Genomic DNA, 20,899 nt, shown 5'->3' on the forward strand with positions numbered 1-20,899 from the left:
CTTTTTTCTGTGACTTTTTTACCTGGATTCCTTGTGCTTGGGCAATGGCAGGGTAGTCGATGGTTCCTGATGAAGGGTGGACGGCCAAGATGTTGAGGGAGAGGGCATCAGAGGTGAACTTGGCGATGTCTGAGAGCTGCCTGGTGACCCGGTGGGAATGATGGTTGGTCTGTCGGTGGAGGACATGGGTGATGGATTTGTGGTCTGTGGTGATGGTGAATGGATGGGCCTCTATGTGCTGGAAGTGGTGTATGGCATATTATGTGGCCAGCAACTCTCAGTCAAAAGCACTGGAGTTCAATTCATGGGTTTAAGGGCGTTTGGAGGGGGTCTAGGACAACTGGCCGCCGCCATCTGGCCGCAGCCTCACTGGCTGCGGGAAACTCGCTGCTTTTTACTGGCCGCCATATGGAACTTTTTGTTGACAACCTAACCTAACCTAACCTAACCTAACCTAACCAAACCTAACCAAACTGGGCTGCGGCCAGATGGCGGCGGCCAGTTGTCCCATTCCCGTTTGGAGGGGAAGACGATGGGGGCGAGAATGCCCTGGATTTCCTGTTGCAGCACAGCCCCGCTGGAAATTTCCACTCTGTACAAGGGAGTTTTCCAGAGACTCTAAACTATAGTGCGTTTTTCCCAGCTGAGAAAAGATGCCCGGCCCCTAGAGAGTTCCAGGGACCAGGAATCCAGCTAACAGGGAGATTACTTGTATATTATTGAGAGTAAAAAAATCTCGTGGTACTTTCTCCTAATGATTTAGGAATTCCGTTTACTGCTCCATAGCCAAATGTAGTCTTAGATAATGGTGTCACTTAACTTGTATGTCTGGTACAAGCCAAGGGTATAATAAAGGATGTTGAATAGTGTAAAAGTCATTCGTAGTTTAGAATAAATAGATTTATTAACATTATCATTCATATATATCTGCATATATAGGGAATTTTTTACTCTTCTTTATATTACAATATAATACATAAATGCACACTTGTCTTTCCCAAATGAGTTACTCAAATCATCAATTATACGTGACGAGATCAGCGACTTGACCCTAAGATCCAGGTTATCTGTAAAGGCTTGCATTCATGTTCACAGTTTCAGCAACCTCAGCCTTATTGAAGCACCTGAGCAGGTTCCAAATCGCTCATAGTGTCACAAATATCAATAACAGACTACTCAACAAACTAGATAGGGTAAATTCTTCCTCCATAGTACTACCACCAACAGCAAAACTGCAACTCTTGTAAAAGTTTAAGCCCCAATAATTGTTCTGTACCTGTAGTTTAAACTGAAATTTGTATAAATATTTAAACTTTTTGAAAGTTGAGAAATTTCAGTTCAAGCAACTTTATCAGGTCTAACTTTCTGGCAAGTGCACTTAAGTGAAAGTGGAAGTACATATTAGTAAAAGGCTATGAACACACTAAAATACGCAGGCTTAATCAGTGAGTGTAAACCATTACACTGAAGCCCTCAATTTTTCTACATTACGATGTAAAAACCAACAGTTTGCACCTGAAACATCTTGATAACTAAAGGGTTTCAACAGATATACACTTCCCTAAGAATCAGGTACGGGCTTTGTATTAATTTTTATCCTCAACAGTTGGTGATACTAGTATATGTGTGAGCATCTACCTGTTACAATAAGCTGACTCCTCATCACTAATTGCTGGTGGAAATTGTCTTGACATTTAAATCAATATACTTTTATATCAATAATATATTCTTTATATTTGTCACACTGACTATCCACAATAGAACACCTAATGCTGGCAAACTATAAAGAAATGATAATGTTCTGAACAAGTGCTAAAAATAATAATATACTCACTCTTTTAAAAGTGGATATGGTAAACTGAGGATACAAAATATCTAACAGGCTGTAACCGTAAATAGAAAATTATCAACAGGCTAAGAGAGGGAAAGAAACAAAAACAAAGATAAATCTATTAATACACAGATGCTACCTCAGAGGTGTAGGACACTGGCACCTGGCTACGGTGCTCACCAGTCACAAACGATGTTTCTCTGGATTGTAACAATGTCAAGGGAAAAGGCAGTAGTTGAGGATAGGGAGATCCTAAGGTGATGACATCAACTGTCTATGCTTTTACTTCTAGTTCAGTTTTATCAATAAACTAATTATCAAAATTACAACATTATATATTAAGAAGATCTTCACACAGTACTTCATGTTCCCTTAGTCATAGACCTGAAAATAGTTCAAAATTTGTAAAAGGCTTATATATTTGGCAAAATAGGGTGGTGTGCTTCAAACCAAACCTGCCTTTGAGGGGCATGGACCAGTCCTCCCATTCCTCTCACCAGCCTGTCCATTAAATTTGAAGAAATTTTGTGGATTAATTACCCAAGCACCAGGGAAAGTTAGAGATTCATGATTCTCAGTTCTTGGTGAAAGAGCAGACAATACTGAAGCACACTTCACAGTTGAAGTACTAGTGACTCAAAAACAATTAAGATCACTGATTCCTTTCTTAAACTTTTTCTTGAGGGCTAGAAAACAAGCTAACAATCTTACTGATTACAAAAGGTCACTTCCTGTAATGATTAGCAAATTGTTTTCCTTATCTTCAAGGTTTAAGAATTTGGTCAAATATGAGTACACAGAATCCCGATACAGAAAGACTTTAAGCATAAACAAGCTATTACAAATCACAGACACCATCACACATATTGTTTCAATCACCCTGCAACTTGAGCACAATCATCGCTGTTTCCATCTAAATACTGCACAAATATATATATATTTAAAATTCTCCTTGAAATATCTTAACTCTGCAGCTGTCATGGGAGTAAAGGTACTGTCTTATATGCAGATAAATTCTCAAAAATCACTGTAACATGTTACTCCTGTAGACCAGCTCAAGAGGTCAAAGATGTGGAGAAATTTAACAGCCAATAAGGCAGCACAAACATGGCCTCTGGTGTCGGCTACAGGATGCCCATTACCCCGGTACTTCTCCACAGCCAACTTCAAGTTAAGTCACAGACAGAGAAAGTTTTCAGTTCAGTTAGGAATTCTTTGTTTTGTTTTGTTTGTTTTTTTAGTTTCAGACTCACTAGAGATCACAGAACTTTGAAGAAATTCCAGAACTGAAAACAAATTACTGTATATGGTTTTTCCACTGAGGCAATTATTGTTTGAGTCATGCACATTTAGGCCAGGGTAATTTGAAGACCAATCAGTTCAACATGGGATACATAAATATATCTTAATCATGTATAAAACCATTTATAATTTGAAAATTAAATTTTCATTTTTTTTAACAACTTGGAAAAGAAAATTCATAAAGATTTTTGGATATCAGACTGCAATTACTATTGCATTGTCTATTAATAACAACAGTAAATGTGCTAGTATACTTTGTAATAATACAAACACTGGTTCCTTTAGTCTACTTAAAACTTTGTTCTCTTTACCACTCCTTAACCTGTTCAGAGTTTCATAATTGGCTGACTAAGTGCCACTTCTGCCAGAGCAGCCAGACCCATGCTTGTCAGGACACTCTGCTCAACAACACTCGTATCTGTAAAGGGAAGAGAAAAAGTTACACATGTATACACTTACTATAGTCATTATGGTTAAGAGTTCTGTACACCTATTTTAATGTTACTGGAATGTTTAAAATCATATAAGTTTGCAGTTCTGATGGTGGATGAAGTAACCTATGCTACATACATAGGAAAGGAGGGAATAGTAAGGTGCATATCCTCACATACTTCATATAAAATCAATATACTGTACTGTACTTCATCTTTTATCAATCTCTATTTCTTGTACTACTGTACAATCACAAGGTAATACAGTCCATACATAATTGCAGTAATCACTATCTAGCCAAAGGACAGCATCAAGTAAGCTAACTAAAATTTACAATAATTTATTTGTCAATCTTAATTAAATATTAAAAGTTATCCTTTTCATTTTTTACTTGCAACTACTGTATACTCTTGTCAAATGTTCAACATGGCCAGCGAATCTTCAAAGATTTTCAATCTTAAGTCAGTGGCTGATTAGTTGCTTGTACATTGCCAGCTGAATACAGTTAAGAAATATTTGGTCAATGTATGATTCACCTGTCATAACAAAAACCTTCCTCTATATAAAAATATTCAACTAAATAACAATCAACTTACCTCTACGCAGCGAACCATGAACAGGATCATGTCTCGTAATAGTCTGTTTTCGTGCCTTCCTCTTCTGTGAACCAATTAGGGGTCCACCATCAGAACTTGCCACCAGTCCTGCTTCCCCTGGTGATACTGATCCTCCACTAACTAGAATGGGAGCCTGAGGAGGACTGTGTTGCTGGGTGCTGAAGGATGAGGATGAAGAAGAAGAAGGGGTTGGGGAAGCAGCAGCTTCTCCATCAGACAGATTACCTCCTGTACTTCCACCACCACTACTACTACTGCTGACTCCCCCAGCTGTAGCTCTGCCTGCTACTGCAGCAGTAGTTGTTGAGGTTGCCGAAGCAGGTGATGGAGAGTCAGAGGTGGAGTCTGCCTGTGCAGAAACACGACTGCTACTGCTGACTACTCCTACCGTCGGCTCTGAGCATAAGAGGGTAAAATATTAGTACAGTATGTTTTCTTTTCTACTTTTAAAGCAACATGATACTCCAGATATCAAGTTTATATAAAATAGTGTATTGTGAAAGTAGGTTCAATAGCCATGACTGCTTGTTAGAGACAGCGTGGTCGACATTGCACTCGACTGCCTTCACTTCTTGAACTTGTAAAGTTAGATCACGCATTTCCAGAGCGAGTAAACGGCTTTTTTCCTGGAAAGTGAAGACTAATGTACTTAAATGGTACAGTAAATATTTACCACCAAAGTATATAAAAGTAATTTAAAACTTACAGTCACAGTATAAATGTTATTTTGAATACAGTATTTTTAATGTGTTTATTTCAAGAGTCCTTAATTTACACAAATTATTCAATTTAAGTTCTGGACCCAGATCCTTGGTCGGCATCTACGTTATGACTTAATGTGCCGAAATGCAACATAATATGTCAAGTGTTCTCAGAACAAGTAACCGTTTTTTTCTGAAAATGAAAACTAACTTGCTTAAGGGGAGCGTCCGACTGAAAAAAAAGATGAAAATTGGAAAATTACGAAAATATTCTGAAAAATTCCTGAGGAAAGCTGTTGCCTTTGGCTATATGCCGATGTATTTTGATTGCATAATTCCTAATATTAATGTAGCTATGCGTGATTGTTCTACACCCCCCCCCCTTTATTTAAAGGGCCCTTCTATTTACGAAGCAAAAGCTGTAGAAGAGTATTTATAACAATACAGTATTATCTTAGTTAGCCGGACTCCCTCAAACCCCGAACTCTCTGATAGCCGGAATTGAAATTTTCTCGGAAAATCATTCCAAAAGTCGGAATTTCCGGAAAATTCCGGCTCTGGGAACGATTTTCCGAGGGACACACTTTCTGTACAATTCCAAGAAAATTTTTCCGATACCCTTAAAATTCCAGGGATGAGGGATATTTTTCCGGGTTCAAGAGATGATGTAATGGGCAATTTCTGGAACTTCCGAGAACATTGTTCCCTTACCTGGAAAATTCCGGGAATGAGGGATTTTTTTCCGGCTTTGAGAGAGTCGTCTCGTTACCTGGAAATTTCTCATTCTCGGAAGTGCTCAGCACCAACTGTTCCGGCTAACGAGGATAACACTGTATTTTGGTGTAAAGTAATACCAATAATCACTTGGTAAAACTCAGTATCTGGCATCTTTCTCAGCTAAGTATCAACAGGACGAGAGTTTTGAGCCTCAGTTACTCATTAAAGAAGCGAGCGAGAGGTTCGACCACATATTGTTCTCGGCCCACCATTATCGGTCCGTATCTCAAAAGAGTTTTTCAAATCTTCAAATCCCTAAGGTTCATCCATTTATGGGCAGATTCTAATAAAAAAAAATTAAGTACGTAGTAGAATAACATATTGTGCATGGCTGAACATATAGATTGTCTTTATATTTGACTTGGCATATTATTTGCTGATTTATCTTTAAAAATATTTGTAGGAAAAAATGGAAAGCTATGATAAAAGTTCATGCACCCAAAATGAAAGCAATAATCATAAATACCCGTATGTCACGTTCAAGAGGAGTAAATTACCTATACTCCACATGAATTTTAACGCAATCTAGCAAGAAGTTATGAAGTAGGAGGATTTTGAAAATTGATGAGAATATAAGGGAAAAATCAGGTGCAGTGATATCTCCATTTGCCGGTACAATTGGTGCTGAGCACTTCCGGGAATGAGAGATTTCCAGGTAACGAGACGACTCTCTCATAGCCATGAAAAAATCCCTCGCCGCCGGAATTTTCCAGGTAAAAGACAACATGTTCTCGAAAGTTCTTGAAATAGCCCATTATATCATATCCCAAAACTGGAATAAAATCCCCCATCCCCAGAATATTCCGTGTACTGGAAAATATTTCTCAGAATTTCCAGAAAATGCGCCTGATTTTCATCTCTCAAACCCGGAAAAAACTCCCCCACACCCGGAATTCTCCGTGATTTTCTAGGTATCGTGAAAATTTTCTCAGAATTCTCCAGAAAATGCGCCCCTTGGAAAATCGTTCTGAAAGGTGGAATTTTCCGGAAAATTACAGCTTTCAGAACAATTTTCCGAGAAAATTTCAATTCCGTCTATCGGAGAGTTCTGGGTTTGAGGGATTACGGCTAACAGAGATATTACTGTATCAGGGATTACCATAGGCTTTAGGCAGAACCGATACAGGGGTACAGTATAAGAACAATGTATCTGGTGTCCTTAATATCTGACAGGAAATTGATATTGATTGATCAATTATTAACAAATTTCGTGCTCCAGCCGAACACTCCCTTTAAATGGTAAGATTAGTATAGTCTTCATAAAATGTATATAAAGGTGATTTAAAACTTAATACACAGCATAATTAACATATGAAATATTCTAAATGTATTTAATTATTCTACAAGTCAGTAACCCTTACAGCCTGAGTGATGATCCTCTACATTCACTAAGGTGACCCCGGGTGACGCTCCTAAACATTCTTAATTTTCGCGGAATATTTTTAACATCCAGGAGGGACAAAATACTTTGTATTGAATATCTGTTTAATTGGCAACTCAACTCACACGTAGTATTTGTCTCAAGACTCGTGCCTCGTGGTCAGTTACCCGCCAAATATCATGATGGATGCACATCCTTCAACCTCTGTTCAGTATTTTATAGTTCTTTTGAGGAAAATATAAATACTTTGTGTTTTGTAGTAGCTATAAGATAGGAATATGATATAAAAGTGCCTTCAGGTAAGAAATGTGTGCTGCAATTGTGTCGAAATCTCTTCCCACTCGCTGTGTGCAGTAGCCTCAAACAAGACACCTTTTATCACTCCAACCTGCTCATCAACACTCCAGACAACTCTCCAACCATGCTACAATGAAAGTTGAATGTAAGTACAGTACATCCTTTTGGTATTTTTCTTATATTGATGAACCCGTTTACAACACTGCAAGGATGAATTAACACTATTTACTTAAATTTTAAAATTCCGATCCCTTGTAAAAAGAATACAGTACCTTTGTATGACCTCAGGTGCCACAATACATGGTAACACCCCATGACTGAACCATCAACCCCTTGGGCTGGAGGCAAGTGCTGTATCCACTCTATTGCCGCACTCCCCAAAAGCAGAGGCGGTAAAAGTAATAGCATGAAACTCACGTGTGGTTGGTGGAGTTGGGAAGGAGTTGGTGTTTGTCCCAGAGTGGTTAGTGGCATGTGTGGATGAAGATGCTGATGACGTACGTTTCCTCTCTTTCTTACGCCGAGTGAACTCATCTAAACTCAGAGATGGAAGGGCCTCAATCCTGGCTTCTAAATTGAAGTCACTGTTGAAATAAATCACTCTTTAACTGTAGTAAGAACATTTTATAAATTGAAAATACTAAATTCTTCAACCCGTACTTGGTTTGAAATGGCCCAGAAGGATTCATGTAGTGCATGTAGAATATAACAAATGACAACATCTCAAGACACATCAGCCTGTTTAAGCAACCTCTGTCCCCCTCCAAAATGCCCTTCTGAGTCAGATGATGCTGTTAGGCAAGGTGTGATAGGGAGACAGAGAGTAAAGCAAGACGGCCATTAGGGGAACAGCAGGACTTTGTTTACTGACCCATCCACCACTACACCCAGCTGCTCTCTCCTCACCACCTCCCAAATTTGTTGCCTTCAGCACATGTTAAGATATATGCCCAGAGACCTTGTTATATATACAAGAACACAATGTTAAAGTGTACAAGGACACTAGGTATTGCTGCAGCGAGTGTGATTGTTCTACTGTGCTTGATGCCCGGCTTTGAGCGATATCATACCATCATAAACTACTAAACAGAAAAAAAAAATTGTAAATATGTAAAGACTTATATATTATTGTAGAAGCAAGAAACTTTGGTGAAAAACAAAGATATTCATATTTGCAAGGTCGTGTGTGTGTCAGTATTGAGACTTGTTGTTGCCAGTTCATAATCTAAACAATGGTAGTGTGAAGCAATAAACTTGTATCTGATACACTTATCACTGTTATGAATAAAGCAGACATATATAAGTGATAAAAGTGATATAAGTCCAGGAGTAGAAAACATGACCCGATGTGACAACACAGTAAGTTACACCACACTCTACACCTCCTGACCCGGGAGCTTCAAGATGGCGAGTACAGCCGAAATTAATGCTATTATCAGGTTTTATGCACCAAACTACATCTTTTAAGCGAAGAAAAGTTTGGGTTAAGTGACCAAATAGGTCATAGAATGATAAGTATATAAGAAAGACTGCATATTTTGTTTTAATTTTCTTCAAGCTTCCTTATTCATATCTTCTGAGTAAATGTTAAGAGTTGCCATAAATACACTTACTCTGGGTGGAGCCGACGCAACTGCCGTCGTCCCTTCCTTCCTGCATCCTCTTGTCGCCGACTTCCTGATTCCCTGTGCAAGTTGTGAATGTTTTTGTCATGAGTATGTAAAAAGTATTTCATATTCATCACTTTGTACATCACTTTGTATCTTCGTTATTTCATGTGATTGCAATATGAACCTTATTCTATTATAAAGCATACATATTTAGGAAAAAATAGTTATAGACAAAAAGTTATGTAAAAATTAATATTTAGCTCGGTAATGTGTAAGTTTTGTATTCTGATAAGCACGACCAGATACCACACTATCACCACGTGGTGCAATTTTCTTGGAGTTTTTATGTTTTCCCACCCCTCCACCCTCGCCGGCAACATGACACACGGTTCAAAACTCTCAAAACACTGTTATGAATAAATTAAATCACAGTGATGCACAAGAAATCAGCACAAGCCGAAAGATTTAAATGTGTGGGAATTGTGGGTCAATGTTATAACCTGGTTCCTTTAACCGCTACGTCCCGGTTGACGTTCCAGAACGTGTGCCTTTTCACGGCATTGTTTGAATACCCAGCGCGGGTTCCAGTGTGACTATTTGTCTGTCACGCTCGGCCACAGGGAAGCTTAATGAATGTAAGTACTGTACCTACTTTTGTTTGTTTCATTTTAATCATTTGTCCATTTTATCATGTTGTATCAAAGTAATACAGTATGGCTAAAAGTAGTGTAGTTGCATTGTAGTATAGTATTACTGGAAAATAATGCTATGATTATGTTATAAATGGATGTATTTGTGGAATTATTATTACTTTATGCATTACTTGCTCTGCCAAACACAAAGACAGCCTGGCAACCGACTGCAAGTGTGTTTCCAAGCGCTTTTTATGAAAAAATAATGCAAATAAAATATTCTAAATTAATTATTTATTAGAAATAGTCTTATGATCAGTAAATATGTGCATTACTCAGCCCAGACACAAAGGCAAACAGAAAATGGCTGTTAAGTGTGTAGTGACCATGAGCGCTCAGTCAAAACAACACTGCCCCTTTATCTCCCTCACCACTGCTGCCCCAGGGAAGTTTCTAGAGGGTCAATATATAGTTTTTCTTACTTCTTTTTATTGTTATATCATTTAAAAAATTTAAAAATTATTTTTGTAAAAAATTATTTTTCTCAATTTACCCCGCGTGGAGGATATGGCCAGCGGCACCATAGCCCGGGGTGCAGAGGTTAAATACAAAATGGAGACTAATGTGGTGACCTTGGAGTGCAGTCTACATAGTTGTCAGATAGCGCTGACATTGCCAAATGTGCGTCTTGCGTGTCTAGCGTTCATACGCAAACAAAATTAATTTATTTAAATTTTTTACTTCATACGTAAATTTGCATATGAAAACCCCAAGAGTGTTAGAAAATTCAGTGGGAACCAGCAAAGACCCTGTTAATGGACTTCTAGATAAAACATACCAGAACAATATTACAGTACAGTTAGAAGATACACCATTTATGTACAAACAAATTTCCCTACTTATGTCACCGTAAAACATGCCCAAATCCATTCAGGTTTTAGTGAGAGAAAACTTTACATGAAGTGGCACAAAACAACATCTCAACGCTATATACAGTAATTACAATACTCTATACCAGTGAAGACACCATTTATATCCACGTTATTTACTGAGTAATTAAATATTAACTTTTGGAGGATAATATACAGTATACTGATTATCTTTAACAATATCTTATCCCTTGAGGTATTATCTATGGTACTTTGTTCCTTCTGGCACTTGAGGGGAGGTCAGCCACTTGTAAAATCTGCCCTTATCTTTTTTTTTTCTCTCAAAATGATCTGGATTTACCCATTTTCTTCCTCTGGAGGTTTAGAGTGAGCAGCATCCTCCTCTTCTATATGTTCCTCCTCATTTTCCTCCTCTTCTTCCTGATTATGTTGTTGTTGGTGATGGTGTTGTGGGTCCTCCTCATCTTCCTGCTCCTGGGTGGTGCTTGACTCTGCTTCCTCCCACCTGCCAAATATACATCAATATTGAATTATTTATCAGTAATTCTTATAGATGAAGATCTGGAAGCAGCTTCTGACACAATATCCACACCAAAGAGCACACTATAACCTCAAGTGGGATCCTTACTCCCGCATCACTAACAAGACTTACTAACTGGACTTTCAATGTTGCAGCTATGCATGGCTGCAGACTATACATACACATCATAAGCTGTATACCTCATCAGTGTCTGACTGGTTCTACTTAACACTGATTATGGCAATCACATAACAAAGAAACTGAACTCAAAGATCATTAAAACCTCAAAATTAATACAAATACATACCGGTAACTATAAATCTTATACTGCATTGTGCACTGAATCAATACATACCGGCTATTTCTTGTCCGAGATCTGCGAGGGGCTGGTAAGACACCTTCAGAGATGAGTTCTTCATAGATCTTGCCCTTACAGGCTCGTGGGGCTCTTGACCGGCCCCCTGCTACCCCTACCCCATTTCTAGAATTTCCCCGACTGGTGCGTCCACCTGAGACGTCGCGTCTCTGAAAATTAAGAAAGGGTCAATCTATTTCCTGAGCTTGATAGAACTGAAGAGATGAAATACACCAATGGCAAAACAGTCATGGATACAATCATTGGTAAGTGATGGAATGGTTCCCTTTGTACTGTAGACCTTCTACACTTGACAATAATTGAGACATCAGTCAGAAAGAAAGGTTTAAGAACAGTCTTAAATAATGAAATAAAAGTATTCTGTCAAAGAGGAAGCCAAATTTCTTAACTGTAAAGTGTTTATCAAAATCATGAAGCAACGCTAAATAACAAGAGAACTTTTTGAGAAGTTACTCAATGTTAAATACCCATGAGAGGCAACAGCCTGGTTGTATTTATTTATTAAAAAAAAACCAAAGTTTGCAGTAATTTAGATCACACATCCCACCAAAGATGTGGAAACACTGTCAAACACCACACCTATTATCTTTAAGTCAACTGCCCAACCACTAAATAACTGACCCAATGGTTTGGAACCTTTTTTGGCTGATGTACTCCCTGCTCTCCGTGTGAGATGTCATTTTCATTTCTTTAATAAACTATGTGTAAAAGACATACATGTGGCATATTCTGTATACGCCCAATATACTTTTGGTTCCCCAAAATGCATCGCATGTACCTCCTGATGAGGCCTCACATACAGTACCTGCCCCCCCCCCCCCTTCCTTCATGTGGTTGCCATAATGTCAGATTTATATTTCATTCAAGGAAAGAAAATGTTAAGAGCACAGTAGCTAGAAGTGATAATCCTTCAAAGGAACTTCCTCTTAAGGGACCAAAGCCAGCTTTTGTGAGATCAAACAAAACAGGAGGAGGTACTCAACTGGTATATAATCCTGTACTAAAGATTAAAACACCATTTTATGGCTTATACAGTATGTCCCATCTTACAGCTTATACAGTATGTCCCATCTTACAGCTTATAATAATAATAATAATAATAATAATAATAATAATAATAATAATAATAATAATAATAATAATAATAATAATTAATGGTTTACTGAAAAAGTTCTGCAGCCCAAAGGCTGAAAATATACATTGGACATAAATGACTTATTACATATATTGGTGGTTTAACAAAAACCTTCATTTGAGAAAGGTAAAGGAACATACAGTGAACATACAGATTAATGTAGGTGTTGAACAGCAAACATGTAGTGTAGTAACTCCCTCCCAGATGGTGTTAGGAGAGACCCTACGTGGTGCAGTAATTCCCTCACAGATGGTGTTATGAGAGACCTCACGTGGTGTAGTAATTCCCTCACAGATGGTGTTATGAGGGGCATCACGTGGTGTAGTAATTCCCTCACAGATGGTGTTATGAGGGGCATCACGTGGTGCAGTAATTCCCTCACAGATGGTGTTATGAGGGACCTGATGTGGTGTAGTAATTCCCTCACAGATGGTGTTATGAGGGACCTCACATGGTGTAGTAATTTCCTCACAGATGGTGTTTGAGGGGCCTCACATGGTGTAGTAATTCCCTCACAGGTGGTGTTATATGGGTGAGGTGTGGTCCCAGGTCTTCCTATCGTAGACGGATTAACACATCGCTGGTTGTTGTTGGGTCTCACCACTCTCACGGGCAGTTATCACTGGGTACCTGGGACCTTACTGTGTGAGGCTGTTACTGTTGAGTTGTTCTCACTGACTTATGCACTGTTCACCTCTGTTCAACACTAGTTCCATTCCTTTCCTAAATGAAATTGTAACTTCTGGCGAGAATTTGTTGATATTCTGGTGGGGAAGAGGGTTCAAGGGAGGGAGTTGGTACGTCTTGACCCTTCGGTGGTCAAGCGACTTACGAAATACTTCAGACTATTGTATAACATCCCCCGGTAGTGTCCAGCAGGGTACTGTAATTATTGCAGAACAGCTCCTTATTCATCAAGTCAGAGATGAATTACTGCTTTGAACTCCAATATCAAAAGCCAGTTAGGCATCATGTTCACAGTGATAAACTGTTCTGGTCAGTTCATTACATCTCAGAGCCTTAGCACCCTTAGATGCACTCCAAGCTTTGATCCTCACATATTCCTACCAATAAGGGGAGGGAACCAGGTTATTGGATTCTTAACCTTGGCTATAAATGAGATTATATAGTTTGATCCTTAATTTATAAATTATGGTTTACATAAAAGTGACCTGTAAAATTCCAAATTCATAGAAAACAGGAAGGAGAAATTTATGATATGTGAAGACAGAGGATGAATCTACTAGTAAAATACTGTACTACCGAGCTCTTGCAGTCAAGGGTTGAGGAGCAGAAGACCAAGCTCCTCATTCAACATAGATAAGGAAGTGTTCCTTTAAGAAAGGCCTCTGAGAGTTCAAGCCGTGTTGCTGAGAACTTATTTATCATCTGTGGTAAGTTTATTGGATGGGAAAGTCTTAGACTAATGAGTTAAGGTCAATAAGTTCCCTTTAAGGTACCTGTAATTAGTATACAGTATATGATATACTGAGAGAGGTCGGGGAAAGAAGGTGTTAAGTTTACAACAGCCCCTCTGAGAAGTACTGTACTGTACATCCAGAATAACACATAAACCCCAATAAGTGACCTGAAAAACCATAGGCAGTGAGTAGTTAGTGTTAGAAAAGTAATTAAAATGTTTGATATGTCATTTGGACAAGTAATTATACAGATATCAAACTGTGGACAACAGTTCCTTAATCAGCATGTTCAAAAATACATATACAGCTCCTCCCCGACTTTCGACGGGGTTGTATGAAAGTAGATCATATAATATACGAAAACATGTTTCAATATATGATTCAACAGTATGACTGAGATGAAAAAAAAAATCCCCAAAGAAATCACTGATGGGGGGAAGGTCAGTTTACTGCCCTACACTGTGTGCAAGAGGCTCAAGATTTTTACAATCTACAGTTTACCAAGATGGCTAACTTGTCATGAGAAAGTTGTGCTGAGGATTAAACTATTTATCCACTCAGTCTAAGACAACATTACAACCTCTTGACTCAGAAGGGTAAATAACCCTCCTATGACAGAGGTCACAAACCTTTGAAAACCATTCAGTCCTTCTGAAGGGGGATTACTGCACAAAAAATTGGCCTTTTAGCCTTGACTATTACATTAGTTCCAAGAGTCCCATTTTAAAGTCATGTTAGAGGGATGATTGTCACAAATCAGCTGAGATCTTGAGGATGTCAATGTTTGAACAGTTCAAAGGCTCTGAGAAAAAGAAGATGCATCTTGATGTTCAAAAATCTTGTGCTTAGCATAAACAGTCATACTCAAAGAATGGAAAACATGATCCCAGGCAATTTTTTGTGATGTCACACACCACCAACAAGAGGAGACACAACTTAGATTGCCAAGATACTGTGTCATGCAGAATGAACATAAGGAAGTACAGTATTTCTTCACACAGAGGCTGGTAAATATATGGAACAGTCTAGAGTCTATGAGCTCAAGCTATTGGAATCAAGAACAGTACTGGGCTTCAACATAGTCCTAGACAAGACTATCAACAACAATGGAGGGATCCTACACAGGCCTCCTTCCCCTGGCATGGCAATCTCTAGTTTGGGTGGCCATTAGGTAAATAAGGTAGGAAGGTAAACAGAAAAGAGGTAAGATTCTCCAAAATAATACAATCATCACAGAGCACAAATGTTCAAGAGAAGCTGCCATTATGGTGAAAACCCATTTAAACTGGTCACACCCATAACATTGTACTGTATAGTAGTACTGTACTGTACTGTATTGTCCTGTACTGTACTGAAGTACTGTACTCTACACAAAGATAAAAGCTTTCTTACCTCAAAGAAAAAGACAAAAGTGCACAAAGTATATTTTTTGTAATATGACTTTAACACTTTTTTCCAAGAACCATGTGAACAACTTTTCTATGATCCAAACAACCATTAAATTTGAGTGTTGAGACACCTACACTGCCTTCATCCATATATGATCATCAAGTACATACTGTACGGTCTGAAGACCATACTGTACTGTTGTAGTGTATTAGGTGAGAAACTATTGTACCTGTACAAGAAATCATAACTATTTGAGATATAAGATTTTTTCTCAATTCTGCTGACATATGTATGTAGTGAAAATAGTCTGTGGGAATTTACCATCACTGATTTATACAAAGTTTGTGGAAATCTCCTGGATGTAACTCAAATTCTGTTATCAAATAATACCAATAAAGATTCCTATACTGTAACCTACACTGCTACAGAATTATGTCAGCAGCTTTGTTTGGTGAGAGAAAAGCTCATCCTTTTAAAATGGAAGTCTCGTGTGTGTGTGTGTGTGTGTGTGTGTGTGTGTGTGTGTGTGTGTGTGTGTGTGTGTGTGTGTGTGTTAACCATTATGTAGGCAGTATTCAAGGGGTAAAAACTGAAGTTTATCACTAATGTGTTTTAATGTATCCAGTTAATTAATGAGTAATGAGACAGACACTTAGACCTGGAAAGAAATAACAGTTGAGAATGTTCTTAGAGACACACAACACAAACTGACAATAGAGTACATCTATATTTACTATCTGGTGATGGTTTTGGGATGAGAAAAAAATAAAGGCAAATTCAAATGTAAAAGCAAATATGTTACAATTAACAAGGGCAAAAAAGATGAATGATACAGCATCTCTTACAGTTTTGTACCTACTGTAATTAAATTGCTTTAGGTGAAGAAGGTACAGAATGAAATGAAAACAAAAATCGACCCATGATAAGTAGTGAACTGGAATAGAAGATGTGGTACTTTTATGAGGCACATCTGGTTTTGTAAAAGAATAATGACAAAGAGGGTGCAGGCTGATACAAATAATTTCTCAAGTGGTGAACATAAACTCCAGATGGTGGACACGTTAGCTACCCTAAAGAATGAGGAATTAATGCAAAATTCTGTGTAGCAAAAGAGAAAGATCAGTTGATGATGCATGAAGCTGTGAAGGGAATTTGATACATCCAAATCACAATAACTTACAGTATGGCATGACAGAACTTAGATGATTAATGCGTATAGGAAGAAAAGTACCGTCTGCCAACAATAATACTGCTACAACAAAAAGAAAAACTATGTAAATACCTTTTTATGAGAGACATCATTTTCCTCTAAACTGTCTTCCTTAACTCTCTTTCTTGGTCGGGTATTTGGACTGGAAATGCCATTTGTGTTACTATTACTGGAGTTATTACTACTGGAGCTGACAGTTTCCTTTGACTCGGCCTTCGGCTGGTCAGACTGCACTTGTTCACCCTTGTTTGGTTCTGCCACTGATGTGTTATTACTTTTAGTCTCACTTACTGGTCCTTTGCCATCTTCACTTAGTAGTTTCTGTTTCTTTTCCTTTTCATCATCATAAGCTCTATCAATCACAAAATCAATAGTTTTTGAAACAAGTAAACTCACATCACACATTCCATTTATTCGTGCATCAATAGCCTTATGAAAGGCGGGCTTTTCTATTTCGTTATTATTATTATTTAAGTTTTCTGGTCGGAAGAAACGAGGAACGTCCGAGCGATTATCACTACTCACACTATTTAAGTTTGGCGCACCACACATTCTATCTACAATATTGTCAATCAACTGTTGCTGTGAGGCGCATAACGTTGTCTCTGTGGATAGGTTAAGAGGCTGATCCTCTGGTGGAGGAGAGTGGGGTTGGCCTGGGGGTGTGGTGTGCCGATAAGGAGAGCCATTAGTTCCTTGTGAAGGACTGTGAGAGACCTCAAATCGGTGACCTGGTTCAGAAGGAGCCATGTTGGGAATTCCCAGAGGTGAACTCGTGCTAACACAACCATTGGTCACTCTTCTCTGCTGTTCATCTAGAGCCTCAGCATCTGGTAGGGGGACAGACTCAACCCTTTGCCTTATATGACTTTGGGGCCACTGGGAGGTTGGTCTGACATCAGCAAGACTTTTCTGAAAAAACAAACTGAATGAATAAATAAAGAATAATTAAAAAAAAGTACACCATAATATTGAACTTAACTTAGAAAATGACACCGAGTGGCCAGTACGTTCCCTTTTAACCCGGCAGTACAGTGTCCGATGACGCTCCTTAACTTGTTCATTACCCATCATGCAAACTCACCTACATCTCTGACTCTAATGTTTAAATACTAACTATGTACTGTATTATTCATTATTCATTAATCAGTATGTTCGCCTCCGACTTTATTTACCCATTTCTTGCGGGAGTTAACCACATAAATTTCCTAATCCAAGACAATAAGGTTTTTACCCCCTCCCCCCCAAAAAATATACTGTATATACTATAATAATAATAAAAATAAATTGGCTTGGGCATATACAGCTATAGCCTAGATAATATTGCCTTTTTGTCCAATCTTAAATTTTGCTCAAATTCTCACCAAAGGAACATGTAAACAGACTGAATTAGGTCTGGAGTAAAAAAAAAATTATTAGTATTGTAAATTCATACCTTCTGAAAGCCTAAGGCAGTTTATTATGTTAACTTACATTTCCAAGACATATTACTTTCCAAACAGACAGGGTAAAAACCCTGGAACTTTTAGGATCATTCTTAAATTTTAAATTGTTCTAAAATTTTCATCAATGGTAAGAGCACTTGTGAGCACACCAAGTCATATTCTATTACTGTTCACGAATTCATCTTGAGAAGTGCTTTATAAGTCATGCTAGAATATTTATCTTCTTAATTACTGTCCTGTATTGTACCCACTCCTTCCTAGTTATAACTATTGATGTTATGCTCCCCTTATGTTAGAACTAAATTCCTAAAATAAATCACAGAAATAATACACAATATCAAAGTGTCACAAGAGAGGGTAAGTTAGTCACCCTAAACCTCCCTTGAGAGATTTCTGTGTTATAATAAACCTCTTTACTCAGGGGACACCACTTTTAATATTTTATTTGACTAACACCAAACAATTTTACTCAGCCCAGCATGGCTCTTACACACAAGAGGTTAAATACCTCCTGGGGTATAGTATATTATTATACAGTACAGTAAAGATTTAACCATGAGGCCACTGATTACTCTGAGCCTCAAGGCCAGTTATACAAGTTGAGCATAATACAGTACAGCTGATACAGTAACATTTTGTGAGCAAACTCAAGTTTAAAAATTTATACTAAATAATAATGACATTTAAATAGCAGTAATAAAATCAATAGGACAATAATAGTACAATTTTGAGGTGCAATAATTACTAGCAATGCTTTGGTGAATTACCTGCAGGTTTACTGTATCTATCTAGCTACCTGTGAGAATTCAATTAAAGATGAACATGCCTTCTGTTTGTCGGTGTCAGGTGGAGTGTGTGCTGGCGTAGGTACTGTGTGTGCCTGCTGTACTTGGTGCAGATTCTCATGCAGGTACCTCTTCTTAGGGGGTTTTGGAGGAGTCATACTAGTGGCACTTTCAACGTGTGGAGTTATCACACTGACAGCCGCCCCGGTGCTGACTGCTGTGTTGTTTGCACTGTTAGGTTTGGGGCCGTTACAGATGGTGTTCGTACTGGTTTCGTTTGTGGAGGCAGGTCCCGGGCCGAGACGCTGCAACGTTCCACTCCACGACGACAAGTTCGTGGCAGCAACTGTGTTTGTACTCATTGAGGAGATGCTTGTAGAATTAGCATTTGTAAATGTGCTGGGTGCAGCCACACTCGGCAAGGAACCAATAGGAGATGAGCGAGCTGCTGAGGTGTTTCCTGCTGACGCGTAGGCAGTGGTGAAGGTAGTAAGGCTGGATGACCCACTACCAATACTGTTACTGCTTCCAGTGATACTACTGCTCCCACTGCTGCTTGAAGCTGTTGACAGGAGGGTACTTAACCCACCCATCTGGGCCTCATCTGCAACGAATTAAAATCAATTACAACAAAGGAAGTTTACAATGAGTGAGTTCCACATCTCTTTTTTCTTTAAGACTCTGTTTGGTGCAGACTTACCAATGTTCAATACACCAACTGTACATCCAGAATAACAGAAAAACAAACAAAAATCGGGATACAAAAAATAGGGTCAATAAGTACACTGTACAGTAAATAGGGTTGTAAAATTATTGAAAAATTTACAAGCGTCATTAGGACAAGTAACTATTAAAATCACAATTTTTTACCCCACGTCCTTAATCAGCTTGTTGGAGAATACCTTACTGTACTGTACTGTAATGATATTTTGAACATAATCATAATTTTCAAGATCATGACTGCAATAGTGGTTTTTAAAATAAGATGGTTATGTCTACCATCAACATGCTGGCAATGTTAGAGAATTTGACAAATCTGATGTAATCCATAACTCTGGTAATTTAAACTTTCTAAACTTTTTCTATTCTTCAATTGTGTCTGAATAAATGTCAATGTAAAGCTTCAATACATATCCACTTCTTATTGGCCTTCAAATCATAGATAATAATTTTAACTCCATATTCATGCATGAGATTGGTTGCAGTCTCCCATGCATCTAGTCATTGCAATATTTCTACTAGCTTAACTTTAACAGATGATGCTGGAGATGATAAGGTATACTGTACACTGATAATATTATGAATGCTGCCGGAAACACAAAGGAGTAGTTTGACCCAATAAAATGGACTACCTGGTACAGTAATACAACAAACCACCAACACTAGGCTGGTTTAAAGATGACAAACTATTGGTGCTAAATTCAATTATTGTCTTGTACAGAAATTATCAGTTTTATTATGAAGTTCCCCCTTCCCATTCTCTCTCTCAATTTTTTCCCTCATACAACATTCACAGTTCTAAAACCTAAACAATATAAGAAACTCTCAAGCACGTTTATCAATATTTTTCACTACTGAATATACTCCAATATCATATAATTTTTCGTTCCTCTTTTCCTTATCATTTGAAGCTTAATTCTTCCTTATCATGAAGCTCTACTTTCCCTACCATGAAGACTCACAATGCTTCAAACAAAGAATGCAAGGACCTGAAACTGGTTCTATGAAATTTGGGCATAGAGTGAGAATAATAAATGAGGAATAGAAAACAATGTAGATAAAGATATAAGAAGGGGAGAGGAAGAGGAGATAAGACACAGAGGAAGGGATGATAGAAAATAGAATGACAACAGTGTGTATGAAAGGGTTAAAGGGTTAAGTAACTGGAGAATAATGATGAGGGTTTGAAAATGGGAGCCTTTGGGAGACAGGAACAGGGGTACTGTGTGTGTGTGTGTGTGTGTGTGTGTGTATGTGTAATAATAATAATAAACGGTTTATTAATAGAGTTGCAGCCGGTGGCTGAAAATATACAGACTTACATTTGATTTAGACATAATGATATAATATGCATTGAATACATTTACAGGGCTGTACAGTACATAAATCAGGAGTTGTTTATTATTTTAACAATAGATGGGACGGTGC

The 20,899-nt window shown here is 38.0% G+C and overlaps 1 protein-coding gene across 3 annotated transcripts in view; it reads right to left on the minus strand.

Moving 5' to 3' along the window:
• Window positions 1-882: 882 nt before the first annotated feature.
• LOC121868472 (uncharacterized protein DDB_G0284459-like) overlaps window positions 883-20,899 on the minus strand; it is a 96,169-nt gene continuing 76,152 nt past the window's right edge. For all 3 annotated transcript variants that reach the window (XM_042369134.1, XM_042369131.1, XM_042369133.1), the window contains exons 4-11: window positions 18,793-19,355; window positions 16,594-17,433; window positions 11,346-11,515; window positions 10,811-10,975; window positions 8,952-9,023; window positions 7,756-7,922; window positions 4,162-4,578; window positions 883-3,551 (exon numbers count right to left, since the gene is read on the minus strand). In XM_042369134.1, the coding sequence (XP_042225068.1) occupies window positions 3,460-3,551; window positions 4,162-4,578; window positions 7,756-7,922; window positions 8,952-9,023; window positions 10,811-10,975; window positions 11,346-11,515; window positions 16,594-17,433; window positions 18,793-19,355 (2,486 nt within the window). In that variant the 3' untranslated portion in view covers window positions 883-3,459. The remainder of the gene's footprint in view (window positions 3,552-4,161; window positions 4,579-7,755; window positions 7,923-8,951; window positions 9,024-10,810; window positions 10,976-11,345; window positions 11,516-16,593; window positions 17,434-18,792; window positions 19,356-20,899) is intronic.

Source organism: Homarus americanus, unplaced genomic scaffold, assembly GCF_018991925.1.
Source record: "Homarus americanus isolate GMGI-L3 unplaced genomic scaffold, GMGI_Hamer_2.0 scaffold7585, whole genome shotgun sequence".
Lineage (NCBI taxonomy): Eukaryota > Metazoa > Arthropoda > Malacostraca > Decapoda > Nephropidae > Homarus > Homarus americanus.